Source organism: Phoca vitulina, unplaced genomic scaffold (genome assembly GCF_004348235.1).
Source record: "Phoca vitulina isolate PV1807 unplaced genomic scaffold, GSC_HSeal_1.0 scaffold13, whole genome shotgun sequence".
Classification (NCBI taxonomy): Eukaryota; Metazoa; Chordata; class Mammalia; order Carnivora; family Phocidae; genus Phoca; species Phoca vitulina.
Window position 1 is genome coordinate 4797847 of NW_022589716.1, and position 19624 is coordinate 4817470.

The 19624-nt window shown below is 55.0% G+C and overlaps 1 protein-coding gene across 1 annotated transcript in view; it reads right to left on the minus strand.

Moving 5' to 3' along the window:
• Positions 1-19369, minus strand: part of SLC6A20 (solute carrier family 6 member 20) — a 34103-nt gene extending 14734 nt beyond the window's left edge. The window contains exons 1-4 of the mRNA XM_032412579.1: positions 19162-19369; positions 6835-6975; positions 5093-5184; positions 2753-2980 (exon numbers count right to left, since the gene is read on the minus strand). Of these exons, the coding sequence (XP_032268470.1) occupies positions 2753-2980; positions 5093-5184; positions 6835-6975; positions 19162-19282 (582 nt within the window). The 5' untranslated portion in view covers positions 19283-19369. The remainder of the gene's footprint in view (positions 1-2752; positions 2981-5092; positions 5185-6834; positions 6976-19161) is intronic.
• Positions 19370-19624: the final 255 nt, after the last annotated feature.

Here is a 19624-nt window from a genome sequence, read left to right on the forward strand (position 1 = left end):
AAACCCCAAAACCACCACCACCAACAAAAAACCAAAAAACACCTCAGGGGTTTGGAGCAAGGGCATGTCTCTCCAGAACTGAGACCTGAGAGAAATCTGGCCACGAGGGCTCCTGAAGGAGAAGTGATGATGTTGGTGTGGGGACCATGTTCCTATCGGAAATACAACAGAAATTCAATGATCTGATTTTTTTTATGAAAGGCTTCCCTCTCACGGTCTTTAAAACTGCCCATGAACGGAATTTTTGTTCAACCAAATCTTTTCCTGCTGACACGCATCACAAGCTCGACGACGTTTTATCCTCGGTTTCCGTGGTGGTGTTGGCAGCCGTCCACACTCTGGGCCTGCTAACTCTACTAACGGTAACTCTCACACGGCCGTCAAACAGGGACCTGCAGGTGCACGTGTGTCCATCCGGGCCCGGCGCTTTGCCTCTGACTCAACTCATATGGGCACCAGAGCCTCTTTATGTAAAGCACAGAAATATTTTGCAAAATTCTCTTGGCGAAAGCTGTTGGCTTGAAGGTTGGGTCCTCCTGTGAGGCATCTGGTTGGAGGCCCGTGTCCAGATGGGCTTGGATTGGATCGCACTAGGCCCTCTATTCCTCTATTCCTGCTGAGGGGTGGCATCATTGGTGGCCTCCCTGGAAACTTCCAAGGCCACCAGAGGACCGGTTCATGCCCTCTCACCCCCAGGGACAGCAGGCAGAGGTGGGGCGTGTCTCTTATCACTGATTCTTCACTGAGGTCATTGTACTCGAGTAATCAAGCCAGCTGACTTGACAAGAAAATAATCCAGGAGCGAGATGGAGACAGATGAGGACAAGGACATCGGGCGTGAGCTTAAGAACATTGAGGGCAACTGGAGAGGGGTAACCAATGTCCATAACCGGTGGACACTTAGGGGATACTGAGGCAGGCCCTTGGAACTTCCCTCCTTCCCCTCAGGTCAGTAAGTTTCCTGGAAGACTCTCTGGGCTCACTTCTCCCCCATCAGGGAAGCTGGACATGTGACCCAGCCTACACCATCAGGAGAAACCATTTCTGACCCATCTATGACATCTCTTGGAGTGTGTGTGGGGGGAGCAGATTCCAAGAGAAGAAGTCAGGAAATAGTACACAGTTTTTAACAGAATTGCTCCCCCGTAAATGAAGCTGTTGGGGTATTTCTGCATGGAGAGGGGGTGTGGCTTGAGCAGAGGAAATAGTAAGAATAAGTAAGAGTTCATGGCATGACATGACCTCATTTTCGCACAGATGTGAAAAGAGATTGGCCTCATTAAATCTCCAGGTTTACAGATGCTGCCCTCAGATCTTTTGTCACGTGCATAATAATCTGGCAAAGACAAGTCGCAAAAAACATCTTTTTTTTATGAGCATAAAATACGAGCCAAGCTTCAAGATGGGATGGAATGAGTAGCTGCCAGGCTCTAAGTTCTTCCAGAGAAGGTTCACTAGTCCCTCAGCTTGGCCATGGGATAGGCACAGTGCTGGGGACATCACAGGGCACCTAAAATATCACAAGTAGTTCTGGTCTTGCTGCCTCAAGAGAAACACGGTGGGGTTGGAGGAGGCGACCCAGGTGGTCAAGAGGATGAGGACAGGTGGCCTCAGGACCTTCGGAAGGGAAAAGCTGGGATGAATCATGTCACGAAAGGCACGGAGAGAGCAAACAGAGGTAGCTCACCAGACCAAGAGGACGGGGAGTCTTAGGGGCAAAGCTGGGTCTGCCCCGGCTCTGCCCTCACTGGTTGGTGCCCTTGGGCAGGTCCCTCTGCCCCTCAACGCCTCAAGGGAGTGGGATAATGAACTCTACTATGAAGGGCTCCCGCAAGACGGAGACAAGGTGCAAGCCCAACCCACAGGGGATCGGCTAGGACGAATGCCCGAGTATGAGGATGGGGAGCGCCCTGGGGGGGGGGGGCAGAGGGCATCTGCTGCGGTTCCAGAAAGATGCCAGGTGCTGCAGAGCCTCCATCGGGCAGATTAAAGAGCATCTCAGCACCCCCCTGCAGGAGAATAAACCTGGGGATGCACTAAGGAGAGAAGGTTCATCAGTCAGGCCGGACAGCTCTGCAGGGTCATGGACAGCAGCCGAGAGCAAAGGTGCTCAGACTCGGCTGCAGATTAGAATCACCTGGGGGCGGGGCGCCTGGGTGGCTCAGTCGGTTAAGCGGCTGCCTTCGGCTCAGGTCATGATCCCGGGGTCCTGGGATCGAGCCCCGCATTGGGCTCCCCGCTCGGCGGGAAGCCTGCTTCTCCCTCCCCCACTCCCCCTGCTTGTGTTCTTTCTCTGTCAAATAAATAAATAAAATATTTAAAAAAAAAAAATCACCTGGGGGCACTTTTACCACCCGGATGCTCAGGTTCGTCCCCACACTCATGACTCCGGGACCTCCTGGGGGCGAGGAGGACTGAGACATCAGAGTTCTAGAAGTTCTCCGGATGACACTGATGTGCAGCTAAGTTGGAGGGCCAGTGGCTAGGGCGTCTTGGGGACATCTCCAGGGAAGGGAAAGCTCACTGCCTAGTTGCTTGGTGCCCCTTGGGTGGTATGGTTGTGGGGCTGGCTGGCGCAGGAATGCTCATCTTTTTAGGTAGGGGGAAAGTCCTCCTTTCAAGATTGCAACTTCCAGCACCACCGTCTGGTGGCCTGCTAGGTGAGTCGTGTCCGTACCCTCCTCCCCAGCCCGGCTTCCCCCCGCCCCCGTTGGCACTGCCCAGGCCCGGGCAGAGGCTCTGCCGTCCCCACCTTGCCGGTGGACTCGGTGCCTCGCAGGATGCACAGATACACCACCAGCCAGGCCAGGATGAGGCAGAGCGCCGGCTCCCACTGCATGTGCCCACTGTCCTGGATGGACGGGGAGATGTTGAGGGTTTTCCTGTACCAGAAGTACTGCGTGGAGGATGCCTTCTCACACTCCTCGTCATAGCCTGTGTGGTTGTCATTCAGCGGGCACACGGACCACGGCAGGGGATCCTTTGGGATCAAAAGAAGCATTATACAGACCAGTGAGGGCTGAGGCTGGAGGGCCGAGTGGGAAGGATGGGAATGGCCCTGAGAAGGGGCTTGGGGGGGTGGGGTGGGGGAGAAGGGCGCTGGTCCCCAAAGGACAGGTGGCCTGATAGCTGAAGGCAGACAGGGAACGGGAGGGCTGGTCAGGGGCACAGAAAGGGCTTGCGGGGTGGGAGAGAGGCGGGCCGAAGGCTTCACACGCTCCACACTTCAACAAACAGGTGTTTGTTCAGGATTACCTAGCTCTGTCATGGCTCCGAGAGACTGGACCAAACAGACAATGGCCAGACCATCTATGACGGTAGAACCCACAACCTCTGCAGCGAGGAGCCCAGGGGACTCCAGCCACAGTGTCTGCAGGAATGCAGCCTCTGGGTCAGGCTGGGGTCTTTGCATCTGCATTTCTAATAGCCCCTGGTGCTACTGTTGGGGAAGGTCAGACAGGAGGCTGGGAAGCCCAGGTAGTGGGATGGACAGGAGCAGGGCCCCTGAAGCCAGGCTGCCGGTGTCTATGCTTGGCCCAGAGCAAGTGTGAGTGAGTGTCTGCGGCTGGTCCTATCCTGATGTGAACACGGACGAGGGCTCCAGAGCAGAGGGACTGAGGGTGAATGACGGAATGAATGGACAGTCCAGTGATTTTCAGGAATTGCTGGTCCTCGAACTTCTGAGAGTTAGAAAAATGGGTCTCATTTCTTGAGACAACCTTATCTTCATCTTTGGAAGGTCGTCAAATTATTCTGATTTTGTTAGAACAAGACACATTGCTTCCACCTTTGGAAAACTGTCTTTATGAGTATACAGATCTGTAATGCCGGTGATGTGTATGGCAGCTCTTTAGTTGGGGTGCTGTTGTGCAGTGCACGACCTGCCCAGCTGTACGTGACAGATCTGCACAGAGGAGGAGGAATCATCACCAGCGTGGAGAGTAAGAGGAGCTACTGTTTCCGCCCAAAAGGTGGAGGAGAGGCAGGGCTGTGGAGTCGGGGAGAAGATGAGGGGCTGCAACTAAGCTCAGAGCAGAGAGTCCTTCCTGTCAAGGATGTACACAGGGCATTTGCGGTGACCGGGTAGGGCTGACTGGGTAGCCAGAGTGGGGTGTGGATGTAGTATCTTCCAAGTGTAAATGCCAAGTCCCGATTATAGAGGTCATTCACCCAAGCATTCCTTGGGGTGCCAAAGATTCAAGGCTGTGCCCCAGTACTCTAGAGAGTGGCCCCACAAGTTGGGGTTAGTCCACAGTGCATGGCCAGCCCTGCCTTGCTTTTGGAACTTGGGGACAGTGTCTGTCCTGTGAAGGCCTGGTTCAGGGGCAAAGGGTGGGGCATCTGCCCAGTGACCTTCTGTCTGAGACGGAGGGGGGCTGCTGGAGGGCAAGAGGGGGCAGTGGGCGGGGGGTCCCCGAGAGTGAAGGGCAGGCACTGAGGAAAAGCAGTGTGCACGGGCGGCAGAAGGGAAGACTCCTCTTGGCTTGGAGACAAAGAGCACCTCAGCGAGGAATCGGGGTTCTCTCTTCTCTACGATTTTCAGCCCCCTCCCACGTGCTACCATGAGCGTCAGCTGTGGCCATCATCAGAAATACATGTTTAAAATGTTTCTCTTTGGGAGTAGCCCCTATTGTGTTACAGGGGGGCCAGTGGTCCTTCTAGGAGAACTCTGGTCTGCGGGGAAAAGTGGGGGCTCGGCCTGGAGTCGGAAAGCTGGAAGGACAAGTGACCAGAGCAGGGAGGGGGTGGGGGGGTGAATCAGAGGAGAAGGAAGGCCTCCTCCCGTCTTGCTGGGTTGGTGGAATCCCTCCCCATTGGCTCTCTCCATACATTCTCCAGGGCTGGCGCTCAATATTTTGCGAGGAGTGGGGGTGGGGGGGTCACATCTTTCAGAGAGAACCCAGGGAAAGCCAGAAACCTGCACCCCAGAAACGTGGACCCACACGCACGCGCTCACACACACCGTGGCAGGGGCCCGTGGAGGCCAGGCTCTGCTTGGCGTGGGGTGCTCAGCCTCCCCGCCTCCCCAGCCCCCCGCCCTCCCAAGGCTGCCCCCTGGGGGTGGCTCCCGCTCCAGCCTGGGCCGGCTCACCTGGAAGGAGTGGAAGAGGTACCAGAAGGCCCAGGCGTTGATGATGTTGTAGTACGTGGACAGGAAGAAGGACACCACCACGCTGGCCAGGCCTGTGAGGAGGCAGAGGGGCGCTGAGGCCCGGCCTGGGTCCGCCGGCCGGAGACGCGCCTGGGTGACTGCCCCGGGAGAGCAAACCTCCTCCTCCGACAGCTTTGAGGGAGGGCCAGCCATGACCGGGCACCTGCGGGCCCTCTCAAAGGGCCGGTCCATCCCCGCAAACTCACTCCCTGGCTTTGCCGACGCCGAGGCCGAGGCCATGTCTGCCACCCCTCGGTGCCAGGTGCAATCCGAGCACTTGATGGGCTTTAGGTCTTCGCGACAACGTGGTCACGGGGGCGTCATTACCTGCCCTTTCCGGAGGAGAAAACGAGGCACAGAGATTGCCCGAGAGCGCTGGGCTACGATGTGGCAGACGTGGGCTCAGCACGGAGCGTGAGCGGCCTGCTGAGCCTGCCCAGCGCCACCCCGATGCTTCCCCCCGGGGCTCCCCCGAAGTGGGGTCCCTTGTGCCCAGCCCTGCCTCATGGCGGCAGGGAGTGGGGGCGTGGGGCTGGGTGTCAGGAGGCGAGGGGACGGGTCGGCCAGCCCCCCAGAGCCACTGTGCGCGTCTCCACCCAACCCCACCCCGTGGGACATCGCGTGGGGGGTCTGCAGTCCGCCCCGGTGCAAGTATTTATACCACCGGCCTCGGTGAACGCTACCGCCAGGCCCTCCCTACCGCAGCCCTCCTCGAGGGCTGGTGGTTAAACATTCGCCCGCACCCCTGCTTGGCACAAGCAGCCGGTATCTTTCCTATCAGGCAGCAAATGCCACCTCAGAGGAGCCCTTTGTGATTGATTACGTGGGCAGATTGTAAAACCACGCGCCTCCTTGTTAAAAATTAACAGCCCTTCAAGATGAGGAGGCAGTTGGGGTTTAGAGATGATTCGGGAGGCCACGGACGTGTACTTCCTCCTTGCTCCCGAAACACCCTCTGCTTCCCTGCCTGCCTTCCTGTCTGGGGGTGGTAGGGTGGAGCAGAAGAGATGGTGGCCAGTGTGGCCCAAAGTTCCTCCCGCTGCTCCCAGGCAGCCCTGCAGCGTGAGGGTTGTGCGGGGCAGGTTAACCATCTCCGAGCGGTGCCCGGGACACCAGCTCCAAGTGGCTCGGCGGGGGGGCCGTGCAGCCTCTGGCTCCGTGCACTGGCAGTATGAACGGCACCCCGCGGCCTCTCAGTGCTGTGACAAAGCTCGCCTGGGCTCATGAGCACATATCATACAGGCTGGCACCCGGCACCGAGGAGGTGCTCACAGACAGGGAGACGTTGTTACTAGTAAGTGGCAGGGAGCAGTTAGCTAGGTGAGTTCCCAGAGTGGTAGCCGGCTGGGATGTTGCATTATAGCCCCTCGGCTGGGCAGCTAGTTCCCTTTTACAAAAGAGCAAACTAAGGCCCAGAGAAGAAAAGCAATGTGGCACCAGCTGCCCAGCGCGTGTGCATCCCCGCTTTCTCGCTGGCCTGTGCCTAAGAAATCCAGCCCCTCCCAGCCGGCATGCGGGGGCACCCCCTCCTGGGCCGTGTGTCCACCCATCCAGGGGCTCTCTCTTAGTCCTTGTGCTTGCTCCTTGGCCCCAGCTGCTCTGCCAGTGGGCTCCCACCCCCAGCCCCTGCTGCATCCCGGACAGGGGTCCAGGTGGCCAAGGACGAGAGACAGTCCACTTACCAACACCACCAAGGTAGGGGCTGATGGTCCTCCAGGCACCGATGCTGCCCTGCCGCATGCGCTGCCCCACTGCCAGCTCCAGATACAGGAGAGGCATGCCCTCTACCATCAGCATGACGACGTAGGGCACCAGGAAGCTCCCTGCGGGCGTCCAGAGCCAAGAGCAGGCCGTCACTGACGGGTCTTATTCTGGACCCCACACAACCTCCATGCACATGTCCTTCCATCCACCTTCCCTTCCTTCCTTCAGTCTTTCCACATATCCATTCATTCTTCTACCTTTCCACCCACCCGTCCTCCCATCTTTCCATCCATCCTCCATCCATCTGCCTTCACTCTCTTCCATCTTGTTCCACAACCCACTGTTCTTTCTTTCCTCTCACCCATCTGTCATCCATCCATCTGTGTTCTTCCATTTGTCCATCAATCCACCCATCCATCCATCCACCCATCCACCCATCCATCCATCCATCCACCCACCCACCCATCCAACCATCCATCCGTCTATTCATCCATCCATCCATCCATCCATCTATCCACACATCTATCCATCCACTCCCCCATCCATCCATCCACCCATCCAACCATCCACCCATCTATTCATCTACCCATCCATCCACTATCCAACCACCTATCCACCCACCATCCATCTATCCATCATCCATCTGACCATCCCCCCATCCATCCATCTATCCATCCAACCACCATCCAACCACCTATCCACCCACCATCCATCTATCCATCCATCATCCATCCATCCAACCATCCACTCATCCATCCATCTACCATCCATCCATCCATCCATCTTTCTATCTTTTCATCTTTCTACTTATCCATCCATCTGTTCATCCATCTATCCATGGATGACATGTGGACTTGTTAGTTAAAATGTTTAAATCCTTCCATCCCAGGTGGTAATTGCCACTGCCCCGAGCCCCTTGAGTGCCTTCCTCGATGGCTCAGCTGCCCCAGTTCCTCTGCCAGAACCCTAATCCATCTTCTGTTGTAGCAACCAATGGCATAGGCAGGGGTTGGTGTGCATGTGTGGGGAGACAAGGGGTCCCCAACAGACAGAGCCTAGGCTACCACCTTCCCCCTTTCCCTCTCCCTCTGTGTGTATGAGTACTCTCTCTCTCAAATAAATAAATAAATCTTTAAAAAAATAAATTATAGCTGAATTATAATGCTTCTTCTTCAGAGCACCTCTATTGTATGTGTATCTGTTTTATACAGTGGCCCTCAGTCTAAAATTTTATTTTAATAAAGAGTACTATGACTAACACAAATTAAAAGCCTGCTGGCTCCTGAGGAGCCATCTGCAGACAAGTGCTTGTGATGATAGTGGGGAGCTCAGGAGTGTGGCTGGAGCTATGGAAGCTCTCCCCACTGCTGACACCTGCTGGGGGCGCCCCCCACCCCTGCCCTGCAGAGCGCTGTCCCGCTGCTTCTCCCGTGAGCCCCACCCCTCCTTCCCTCCTTCTCTGAAGCCCTGCTTATCTCTCCCCCGGCTCCTGGCTCCTTGGCAGTGGACCTGAGAAAGGGTCCAGAAGGAGAAGAGGGCAGGACTCCTGATTAAAATAAAACCCTGACACTACAGCTGCAGGGATTAGGGGCTGGTTACAGAAGGAACTGGTTCCAAAAGTGTTCAGGTAAAGAATGAAATACAGATGCTTCCATGAACAGCTAATATTTACAACAATGCCTTCACTGTACGTACCTGCGGCCCCAGAGCCCACTTTTCTCCCCCGGCGGGATCTCACAAACCCTCTCCCGACCACAACACGTACGTGTGCCTCACCCCTCCAGCAGCCGCCCGGAGTTCCACTAGGAAAACGCACCCAGACTCATTTCATCCGTCCTTGGCGCTAAGCTGTAGCCAGTTTCCTGCCATCCTAAACAGAGCAGTGGGACAAAGCCTGGCCCACGTGTTTGGTCCTTTCCTCGGGATAGAAATCCCAAGAGGAGGATGGCTGGCGTGAAGACCGAGCAGAGACCAAGCAGGGCCGTGTCCCATCACCGAGAGAAATGCACCGACGGTGCACACGGGACCACCAGGCCTCACATTCCCAGCTCCGTCCTCCCTGCTCACACTGGGGCCTACGACGAGTGCTCCCCCTCTCACTTCTGGACTCTGCTCCGACGACTTGCCCTCTGCCAGGCCTGGCTCCTGTCCTGCCCTGCAGAAACATGTTTTGGCATCTCTCCAGGTTCTTCTTGGAGCAGGGAGTCCAAGAGGCAGGCTGCTGGGGGCTCCCACCCACCACAAACCTAACAACCAAGGTTGTGTGGGCACCATCTGCTTGGAGCAACATTCAAACCCTCAGTGGTTACAAGAAAAGCTCATTTTCACCCAAGGTGTTAAACAGTAACCACATGGGGCCTGGCAAGGTCCATGGCAGGATTTTCTCTTTGGCAGGGCCCGCCTGATGGCCCACTGCCCATGGGAAGACTGGCAATCCAAGGCCTGGTGCCCAGGCGGGGGCATGGGGGCTCTTGAGGCCTGCCCGTCACACATTTCTATCACCCCTCCCATCCTCTAACTATCCAAACACGTGATCCCAGTGAATCTGCTCTGCAACTGTTTTCTCAACAAATGGTGTTAGAATAACTGAACACCCACGTGCAGAAAAAAATCTCAACCCACATCTCACATTTTAGAACCCCCCCCAAAATGTCTCAAAATGGATCACAGACCTATAGCACAGCTCAAAACTATAAAACTTCTAGAAGGTAGCCCAGGGAAAAAACTTTCTTACCATAAGCTAGGCAAAGATTTCTTGGTTTAAGCACTATCTAGGAAAGAAGGTATCGGTAAGTCGGATTTCGTTTTAAAATTGTCTTTTGTGAAAGACACGGTTAGGAAAATTAAAAAGGCGAGCTAAAGACTGGGAGAAACATCTGCAAAACCCGTATCTGACAAAGACAGTATCTAGAATTTACAAAGGACGCTCAAAACTCAACAGTGAGCAAACGAAGAACCCATTCAAAAAATGTACAAAAGATTTGTATCCGTTCTTGGCCGGGTTCACTTGGCTCACTTGGTCAAAGGGGTGTGGGGATCGACCAGGTTTCTCTGTGGAAAGTTACGGGTTTGCCCCTTGGAAATGATGATGTGACTTTGCAGGGAGGTATTTTGAGCCAAGGTCGCCTTCCTGTTTCCCATCAGACTGCTGTCCGCTAGATTTAGCAGCCCTGGGGGATTCTTGCGGGAGACACCCATGCATAAGAGCATGTTGCCACTTATTTTTCCAACAGGTGACCCTCTAATTCCAACATTCCTTCTAAGTCCTTAAGTTTTAGAGTGCTCTGGGCTGCCGAGATAGGTCAGGGAGTGTGGGTGGCACGGGCCTGTGTGCGTCCGCACGACCCTGGGCCAGGGGGATGTTTACGGTCACAGAGGACATTTCTATTCCGAGGATGTAAAGACAGCTCTGAGCCTGGGGAGCTCTTACTCCCTGCCACCTCCCCAGCGCTCACCACAGTGCCTCGGGGCTGGTCTTCTGGGCCCGTCCACTCCCAACAGCTGCCCCCCGACAGCTGATCGTCTGATTGTGTCCCTCTCTGCCTCCCCCCATCCCCCCCACACCTGGTCAAAGCCTCTTTGGGTCTCCTCACACCTAGAATAACACCCACTCTCCCTCCTGTGGCCTCTGAGGCTCTGAGACCCAGGGCTCCCTTTTCCTCTCCAGGCTGGTGGCCTCCCTCTGGCCACTGCAGCCCTGTGGCCCTTCCCATTGGTCCAGCCTCTGCACACTTGCCCTTGCTGTTCCCTCTGCCTGGAATGCTTTCTCCCTTCTCTCATTTCTCTGCCAAACTTGCCCCCCTCAGAGGGGCCTTCCTGGTCTGCCTTAGTGCCCACGGCCCCCAGGCTAGAGGGACCCTCCAACTTCTCACCCCGCTGGACCTTCCTTCCAAGCAGTTACTCCTGTAAAGTGATGCTGTAATTTTAGCTGTCTACTTGGTGTCTGTCTCCCCTTAGCATGGATGCTCTCGCCGCTGGTCTGCTCGGAACAGAGCTGGGCAGAGAGCAGAGCACAGTGGATATTTGGTGGATGCAGGACAGAATCCTTCAGGCTCCCTGGACCTTCCACACACATGGCTTCCTCTAGGAACCTCTCCAGATCACCCAAAGCTAATTTGGGGTGTCCCTCCTCACAGCCCCTTGCTCACTGTCTACTGCTCTGTCCACCCCTACTTCCCTAAACAGCTCCCGAGTGCGGAGATGGGGTCTGCCAGGCCCACAGCGGAATCTCCAGTTCCTACCACAGGGCCCGATACGGAGTGGGTGCTTGCTCAGTGAGTGTTTGCTGAATGGCCGCTTGATGGTAAGTGGTTTTGATGGTGGTTCTATGTGGGTGGGCAATTTGTGAAGCTCTTACCAGAGGGAGATGACAGAGAGGTCTGGGAAAGTTCGTCATGGTTGCTAAACCCATCATGTTGTTAAAACCATAAAATTTCATAGAAGGTTCCTTTGAACTCTAGCTTTATTTTGTGGCTGCATTAGGTAATACGGACCTTAGGCAATTCTACATTGGCCTGCACTCCCTCAGAAAGGATGAGCACTCAGAAGGGAGTCTTTGGCCCTAGGATAATACACCACAGCTCAAGACACGAGGGCCCCTCTAAAGCATCTAGAGCAAATGCCTTCCTCCGAAATCAATTTGCTGTGACAAACAGAAGGAATTTGTAGCAAATTTCTAGTACCTGGTCTCTAAGTGTCAAGAGGACACTGTGCTTAAGGAACGGCATCAGGCAATGAGGAAGAAAGGACAATTTAAAGAGAAAAAAGATTTTATGAAGACAAAAAAAAAATATGGCAGATGAATTTAAAGCCAATGGAGGCTGGGCGCCTGGGTGGCTCAGTTGGTTAAGCGACTGCCTTCGGCTCAGGTCATGATCCTGGAGTCCCTGGATCGAGTCCCGCATCGGGCTCCCTGCTCGGCAGGGAGTCTGCTTCTCCCTCTGACCCTCCCCCCTCTCATGTGCTCTCTCTCATTCTCTCTCTCTCAAATAAATAAATAAAATCTTAAAAAAAATAAAATAAAATAAAGCCAATGGAGGCTGTAAGTCAAAAGTAAAAAAATTACCCCCGTAGCTCAGGGGAAGAGGATAAAGCGGAAATGACAGAGGGTGAGGTACGGACGGCAAGCCCACGCATCTCCTGTGTCTCTAGAAAGAACCAAGCAGGAGAGAAGGCTGTGGACACAGCAGCTGGAACAACAAATTCTACCAGATGCTTCCCTGGCCATGTCACTGAAAGGGCTCACTTAGTCCCACATTAACATTTTCTAAAAAGTTTTGTAAGCAAAAAAAAAAAAAAAAAAAAAAAGTTTTGTGAGCTACCAGCCAAAGTGGTGGGGAGGTGCAGCTCTGAGTGTCCTCGCCTGCAGGATTCGCCCCGCAGAACACTCGGGTCGTTCAGCCCCGTCTGCAGCTGACCTGACAGAGTGTCACATTGTGACAAAGAGGGGAGGAGAGGCACCCTGCCTCACCCATTGTGAGAAAGGGGGGAGGAGAGGCACAGAGCAGCGTTTTCCAGCAAGGGGGGACTCCTGGGCCCTCTCGCCAGGGAAGCCCACCCCTGAGGGTTTCACCTTGTCAGCCAGCCCATCGGGCAGCCCCAGCAGCCCATTCACAAGGACAAGTGGGCTAATGTCTGCAAAAAGGACTGACTTCCCAGCAGGAGCTCTGGTGCACCCTCCAGTGGGTCAACAGTTGGCTCGAGATGTTTATAATCAGCAGGGGACGCGGGGAAGGGTCTCCACCCTGCATGCCGGGAGCCATACCAGTCCGAGGCAAAACTGATGAGAATGTACTTAAGACCTAGACATAGAGCCTGCAAGGTTTGTGAGATCAAGTCCCAGACCACACTGGAGAATGGGCAAATTAGTTAACGCTCTACCTGTAAATGGAATCTCCAAGAGCCGTGTAAGTTCACAGCTTCAAAGAATATTAAATGATTTTGGAAACGATCGTTGATTGTCACAGGGAAAGTAAAATCAGCAAGACACGAAATTACATACAAAATATACCTCTAGTTGTTTTAGGCTAAAAAAAAAGTAACGGTCATGACTTTTTGGGGTACTGGGATTGGGGTGATTTTGTATTTTATTTCTTTATGTATTTCTCTATTTTCCAAATTTTCTACCACGAACACGTATTATTACATTTATGACCCCCAACACACACACACACACGAATACGTCATTCTAAGAGCATGTTGCTACTTATTTTTCTAACGATCGCAGCCAGTACCGAATCTGTTTGCTACACTCAAGAAGCTCCCTACAAGAGAAATTCCTCTCTGTATGAAGTTTATCTCCGCAAATCTCTGTCCTCTGAGGCCCACAAAGAGACCAAACAACCAGATGCAGCCACTTTCAGGCGAAAGTTTGCTCAGGCTTTCAAACTCATGCTGTCTTTCCATTTCCACACCTCTGTCTTGACAAAACCACACAGGGACTTTTTACCCTGATTTTTTTCTTTTTGGTGTGTGTGTGTGTGTGTTTAAGGGGCACAGATCCCAAGTTCCCAGGTGATGCGGAAGCTGCTGGTCCGGGGACCACACTTTGAGGAGCGCTGTCCTATTCTCTGCAGCACCCCATCCCACCACCTGCCTCCTCCTCATTCACCCCCTCGCATCTTGGCTTTCCCCCAAAAGTTTATTATTTGGAGTCAACTCCAGTCAACTTTTGGAAACAAAGAACAGAGACACAAGTAAGAAAAATGAAAGTCCCGCTTACCCTGCCTGACGCCTTGGTCTAGAACTTATAGATGCCCATCCCATAGGTGCCCCCTGCTCCTGGCCCAACCCCTCGGCCAGCAGCATCATTTCACCAGCCACCCTGGTGAACGTGGTCCTGGCGTCTGTCTTGCCCCCTGCTCTGTAAGCTCTAAAGGCACGGCTTCCCCTCCTGGAATCCTGGCTTTGCTGCCCCAGTGAATTTCCGTATTGCCAGCCTTTAGTCAAGGCCCTTTGGTTTGCATTCATGCTGGACCCTTCCTCACGTGCCCTCCCGCCATGGTCCTGCCCCCACCCCAGACGTCCTGGCCACACAGAGTTTCCAGCCATTCCCCTCAGATGCACATCCTTCTGTGTCGTTTTCACACGTGGTTTCTTCTGCCCAGAATGATTTTGTCCCTAAATCTACCTGATGAGCTCAGACTCATCTGTCCAGGCCTAGATGGAATGCCACCACTGCCAGAAGTCTTCCTGGGTTCTCTCGGGCGGTTAGTCCTTCCTCTTGAGTCACTTCAGTCAAGCCTCCCAAAGAGCCCGCTGAGGATGCTCTTGCGGCTCCATGCGGAAGGGACCTTTCCATGGTGTCGCATCCTCAGGGGTGATGACCATCTTTGTCCCTGGCCGGCAGCAGATACTCAATCCATGCTTGTTGAAGGACTGAAATTAAACTCCTAAGAGGTTTATATTGTTGATGGTTTAATTTTCTATGCTCCTGCCTGTTTGGGAAAGGATCTAAGATGGTGGTTCTCAGCCCCGGTGCACAGCAGGATCCCCTGGGGAGCTTTAAAACGCCTACTGGTCAGGTCACTTGTGAGACCCACTCAGGATTTGGGGGTGGGACCCAGACATCAGCGTGTTGCCCAGCTCCCAGGGGATGCTAATGTGCAGATGGGTAGAGGCTTCCCCACTGACAGGTGGACGCAGCGTCCTGGCTGGGGGCCTTTCCTCCCCACTGTGGGGGACGGGGGTGAGCCGTGTTAGAGTCCACGGTGCTGGGCACGGTAAGACATGGCTTTAGAGCCACTTTTAACTTAGGGAGGAGGAGGTGTCCTGGAGAGGGCGAGAAGCATGGGTACCCCCGACAGAGGGGGGGCCACCAGACATTTGGGGGAAGGGCAGGGGCAGAGAGAGGGCTGGCCTGCAGGCGACAAGGGCTTCTCCTGGGTGGACACGGCAGATAGCAGGTGCTTGGCCAGCCGCCCTCCGGTGTGCAGGGGAAGCCGTGGTTGAGTGTCACAGCAGACCGTGTGGGGAAGGGCCCTGAGCCAGGGCAAGTCCGATCCTGGGAGGAGGCCCAGGCCTCTGCAGCAGTCGCTTCTGTCTTGCCTTTATCAGAACAGGAAACCCTGACACCAGGGGGTCTGGGCAGAGCCTGGCTCCCACACGGAAGTGGCCTGAGCCCCAGCTCCGCCTCCAGGAGCCCCCTTTTCTTCTCTGGACTTGTCTCCCATCTCTGAGTGGGGCAGACAGGACCGACTGCAGGGGTGCTGGGAGGAGGACGGCGAGGACCTGCTGCTAAGAGCCCAGGCGCGCCGGTTCCCAGCACTGAGTCTAGAAGCCCCAGCAGCAGCACCAGACGTGGCTTCTCGAGGGACTCACAGAGCCCATGTTCTCACCTACCATCCGGAGCTGACTGTGGAAACTTTATGGGCTCGATGCACTACCACCTCTGAACCGCAGGTTTCCGTCCCGCCCAGCGCAACCGTAGAAACACTGAAGCACATTGCGCGCGCGTACGCAGAGGCACGCACGCACCACGCACGCACGCACCACGCGGGGGGCGCGCACGCACCACGCGCGCACGCACACGCACGCACGCTGTACAGCGAGCAGCAGCAGGTGCCACCCACCTGTCCATCCGTGCGCTGAGCTGCTGTGGCTCGGTCCCAGGCCGGACACTGGCCTGGAGGGCTGGGGGTGCGGGGCCAGCTCAGACCAGCTCACGAGAGCCGGCTGTGCACATCTCTGTCAGCCCCGCGTCCCGGGACCTCACGTTGGGACATGTCCCAGGACATTACAGTGTGAAATTGGCCATGGTGGGAGTATTTACACGGCGATAATCATCGGATGCTACAAATCAGGTCTTACTTCTGCCACCAAAAGCCGGCTGCTCAACGTTTTCCCAGCACCCTGCTACCTGGCTCCCCGCAGTGGGTGGCCTGGGGGGCGGCCTGAGAACAACCCTGACCTCGTTCTAAGGTGTGCTCCAAGGACCAGCAGCATCAGCACCACTTAGGACCTTGCTAGAAAGGCAGATCCTGCCCCTGCCTCACGGCAGGTGTCTGAGTCAGAATCTCTGGGGGCGGGGGGGGGCCAGAGACCTGCCGTTTATCAGGCTCCCCGGGAAGGAAGGCTACGGTTGGAGGCGCGATGTTCTAAGCGCCAGAGACGAGCAGAGGGGGCTTCGAGGGGAAGTGGGACATCCAGTCCGAGTGTCATCGAACCAATGCAGGCAGGTATCCTCCGACTTCCTCCCCTTCACAGGTCACAATAATAGCGAGAAAACTTAGGAGGAAAAGCACCACGTTGCCACCAGCCAGGCAACTATTCCCATCGGTCCGTGTCTCTTCCATAACTCGAGCACATTGGTATAGAAAGCAGTTGCTGGTGCCTTTCTTTTCTACACGGGCGAACAACGCATTTGCATCCCGAATTTCTTCCAGAACAACACTGCCTTAGACGCTGACACGGTCGCCGAGACCTGCTGCCTTGTTCCAGAAGAGGTTTTGGGCAGGCTTTTCTTTTTCCTCTAGCGCCGGCCTGCTGTCCAGACGTGGCTGGTACCCGAAACGTAATCTTCAGAATTAACATTCCTCGGGCTGGGCCTGGCCCGGACAGCAGGAAGGACACAGGCCTCCCCAGTCACAGGCCCAGCCCCGTGGAAAGGAGCACGGACCCCTAATCCGCTTTATTCTGGGAAGTATTTTGGCACAGCTTGGCTCGGTAGTTTATAAACAAGCGCTTTGTTGTCTGGAGGCGGTGGGTCCCAGCGCTGTTTAGAAGGAGGTTGAACACTCCTCTGGAGCCTTTCTTTCATGATGTGGTTGGTTTACCCTTCAGCTTTAGGTAAAGAATAGGTCTGCAAACGGCCTGGGTTTCGGGCCACATAGACCACCCCTGGACAGGGAAAGGCTTGGGGAAAACCACCAGCATCCCCACCTCACGTACCCCGCGCTTTTCCCAACAGAGCCTGCTCAGCCATCCAACAAATATTCTTTGGTGCTCCTCTGGCCCCACCAGTGGGGCTGGTTGAGGGGGCAGAGAAAGGAGGGCTCCAGGCTATGGACAGCTTCCCAGGGAGAGGAAATAGCTCGTGCAAAGTGTGGAGGCAGACAGTAGGCATTCACTGTCAGGGAACTGTCCAGAACAGCCGGAACATTTGGTGGGGCTGGAAGATGAGTGGCGGGAAATGGGGTGGAAAGAAGAGCAGGTGTCGGGCGATGAAGCCCTTACTGGGCCAGGATAAGCCGATGGGTCTTTATCTGTAGACACTTATGCTTAAGAGGGTGCCACCCGCCCCGCTTATATCTGCCCACCCCGGACCCAGCCAGCCACCAATCCAGCCTCTCCTCGGTGTCTGCCCACCCGTGAGCCATCATCCGTCTCTCTCCACCCAGCCAGCCAGCCAGCCAGCCCGAGTATACTCCGTACCGGACACAGGATTTCTTCTTGTCTTTTCCGCGTCCTGAAGGTCCTGCTGTTCCCCTAGCAACTCCTTACATATATTCTATTTCAGAACTACTCCAACCGACCCATGTCACCGGCAGTCTATTCAGGGGATGGTGTTTTGTTAGAAACAAGGAATTAACAGTCATGTGACAGCGAGGCTCACCTGGCCCGATAGCTGGAAAACACGCAGCCGGGACAAAGGTATTGTGGGTAGGGGTGCTGAGCACAGAACGACCTGGAAATCTCATCCTGACAAACAGTTCTTTCAAAAGTCAGTTATGAAGCTGTTACAACACATGGTAACACATGCCCTTCCCATCATTATGCTGTATTAATGCCCTTCAAATAAAAGAAGGAATCAGAGAAATAACCTTTTGTCAAGTGGTTTTTTTTTTTGAGCACGTGGGGGGAGGGGAAGGGGCAGCAGTACTTAGGTCTTGGTCCTTCTTAAATGGGTTAAATCTTAATACTTTGGTCTAACATCTTTTATTGTTCTTTACGGTGAAAAAACATTCCTGATTATAGAAGACATCCCCCCCCCCCCCACAGACGATCCAAGGCAAAGAAAAATCACCCTGAGATATAACTATTGTTAACATTTTGGTGTATTTTTTTCTCATTCTCTTTTCTTGGCATATTTCTAAATGTAACTGAGACCATCCCTTTTTTTTTTTTTTAATTTTTTTTAAAAGATTTTATTTATTTATTTGACAGAGAGAAACACAGCGAGAGAGGGAACACAAGCAAGGGGGGAGGGGGTGGGAGAGGGAGAAGCAGGCTTTCCGCGGAGCAGAGAGCCCGATGTGGGACTCGATCCCAGGACCCTGGGACCATGACCTGAGCCGAAGGCAGTTGCTTAACAACTGAGCCACCCAGGCGCCCCGAGACCATCCCTTTTATACAGTTTTGAATTTAACTTCCCCTCCCTCCACTGAATACATGACAGGAGAAAACTCCTATGAAAGTTTCTGAAAACTCCATCTTAGCGGCTGCAAAGAGCCCCACTGCACGGATGTTCCATAACTTATTGACCCAACCCCTTTCGTTGAGGGCTCAGGAAGTTTCTAACGTTTTCCTCTTATTAAAAGATTGAGACCGTCCTTCCATCGCCACCCTCGGTCAGACCTCTGATAATTTCCTTTCGGTAGAATTCTAGAAATGGAACCAAGGAGGAAAACTCTGTTTAATGCTGAGACTTCAATCCCTCTTGCCACACCGCCTTCCAAAACAACAGGCTGGCCTGCACAGAGGCTCTCTCGCATGTCACGAAGGGTGTCCCCAGCACCCTGCCACGTTAAGGGAATGCGATGGGCGTGGGTGGGTCTATCTAGTGAGTGTGCCCTGATGCTTTAGGGGAAACATTTGTAAAACCAAAACAAACAAACAAAAAAAGCCCCCAAACAGAAATAGAATGATTTGCCTTTCCTGCTATCTGTGACTCCAAATCCAAACCAATGTTCTAATAAAACATGTAAAGAACTGGCTCAAGATCCTTTTAACCGGTTTCAAAACGAACTGCTGGGACTATGTTTCGGATTTGAAAACTGTAGCGGGAGTTTCTGTTAACAAGACCATTTCCTGCTCACTTTTTACACGTAAATGTCAGCTTTACTCACTAGAAGTCAGACCCTTGCCCCAGGGGGAAAACCGTCCAGAGCCTCCTTCGGCTCACAAGAGCAGGGGTGCGGAGGGGACTCAGCGGCCCCTAGGGTGGGGTGGGGTGGGGTGGGGGTGGGGGATTGCAGAGGGCGCGGGGGGGGGGCGGGTTTGGATAACAGCTCGGCAGCGGACCGGGAGGTGCTGGGTCCGAGACGGCGGGCTCTGCACCCCCCTGCCCCTCGCTCGCGGCGAGCCTCAGTTTACCGGCCCGGAGTCGGGGCACCCGGCCAGGTGCCCCCCGCGCGGACCGCACTCACCTCCGCCGTACATCTGGCACAGGTAGGGGAAGCGCCACACGTTGCCCAGGCCCACGGCGTACGAGATGCAGGCGAAGACGAACTGCAGCGGGTTGGCCCACAGCGGCCGCGCCTTCTCCATGGCCGCGAGCTGGGCGCCGGCTCCCCCTCGGGCGCCGCGCGGGGCTGCTTCGGAGCGCGGCTGCCCGGCGCGTCCCTGCCCGCTCGGCCTGGGGGTGGCCTCGCGCCTCGGCCGCGCCTGCTCGCTCGCTTTTTAATTGCTAATCTCATTAACGCGCGCCCGCCGGAGGGGCGAGACTGTAAATGGATGACGGCGAGCCCCACCCCGCCCGGCCGCCGCGGCCGGGGAGGCGCCCGGGATTGCGCCTGGGACTGCGGGGCACGGGGCGGCGCCCGGGACTCTCCGGCTCCGCGGCCGGGCCGGGGTGTTGCTGCGCGGCTCTTCGGAGCCGTCAGGTTCTCC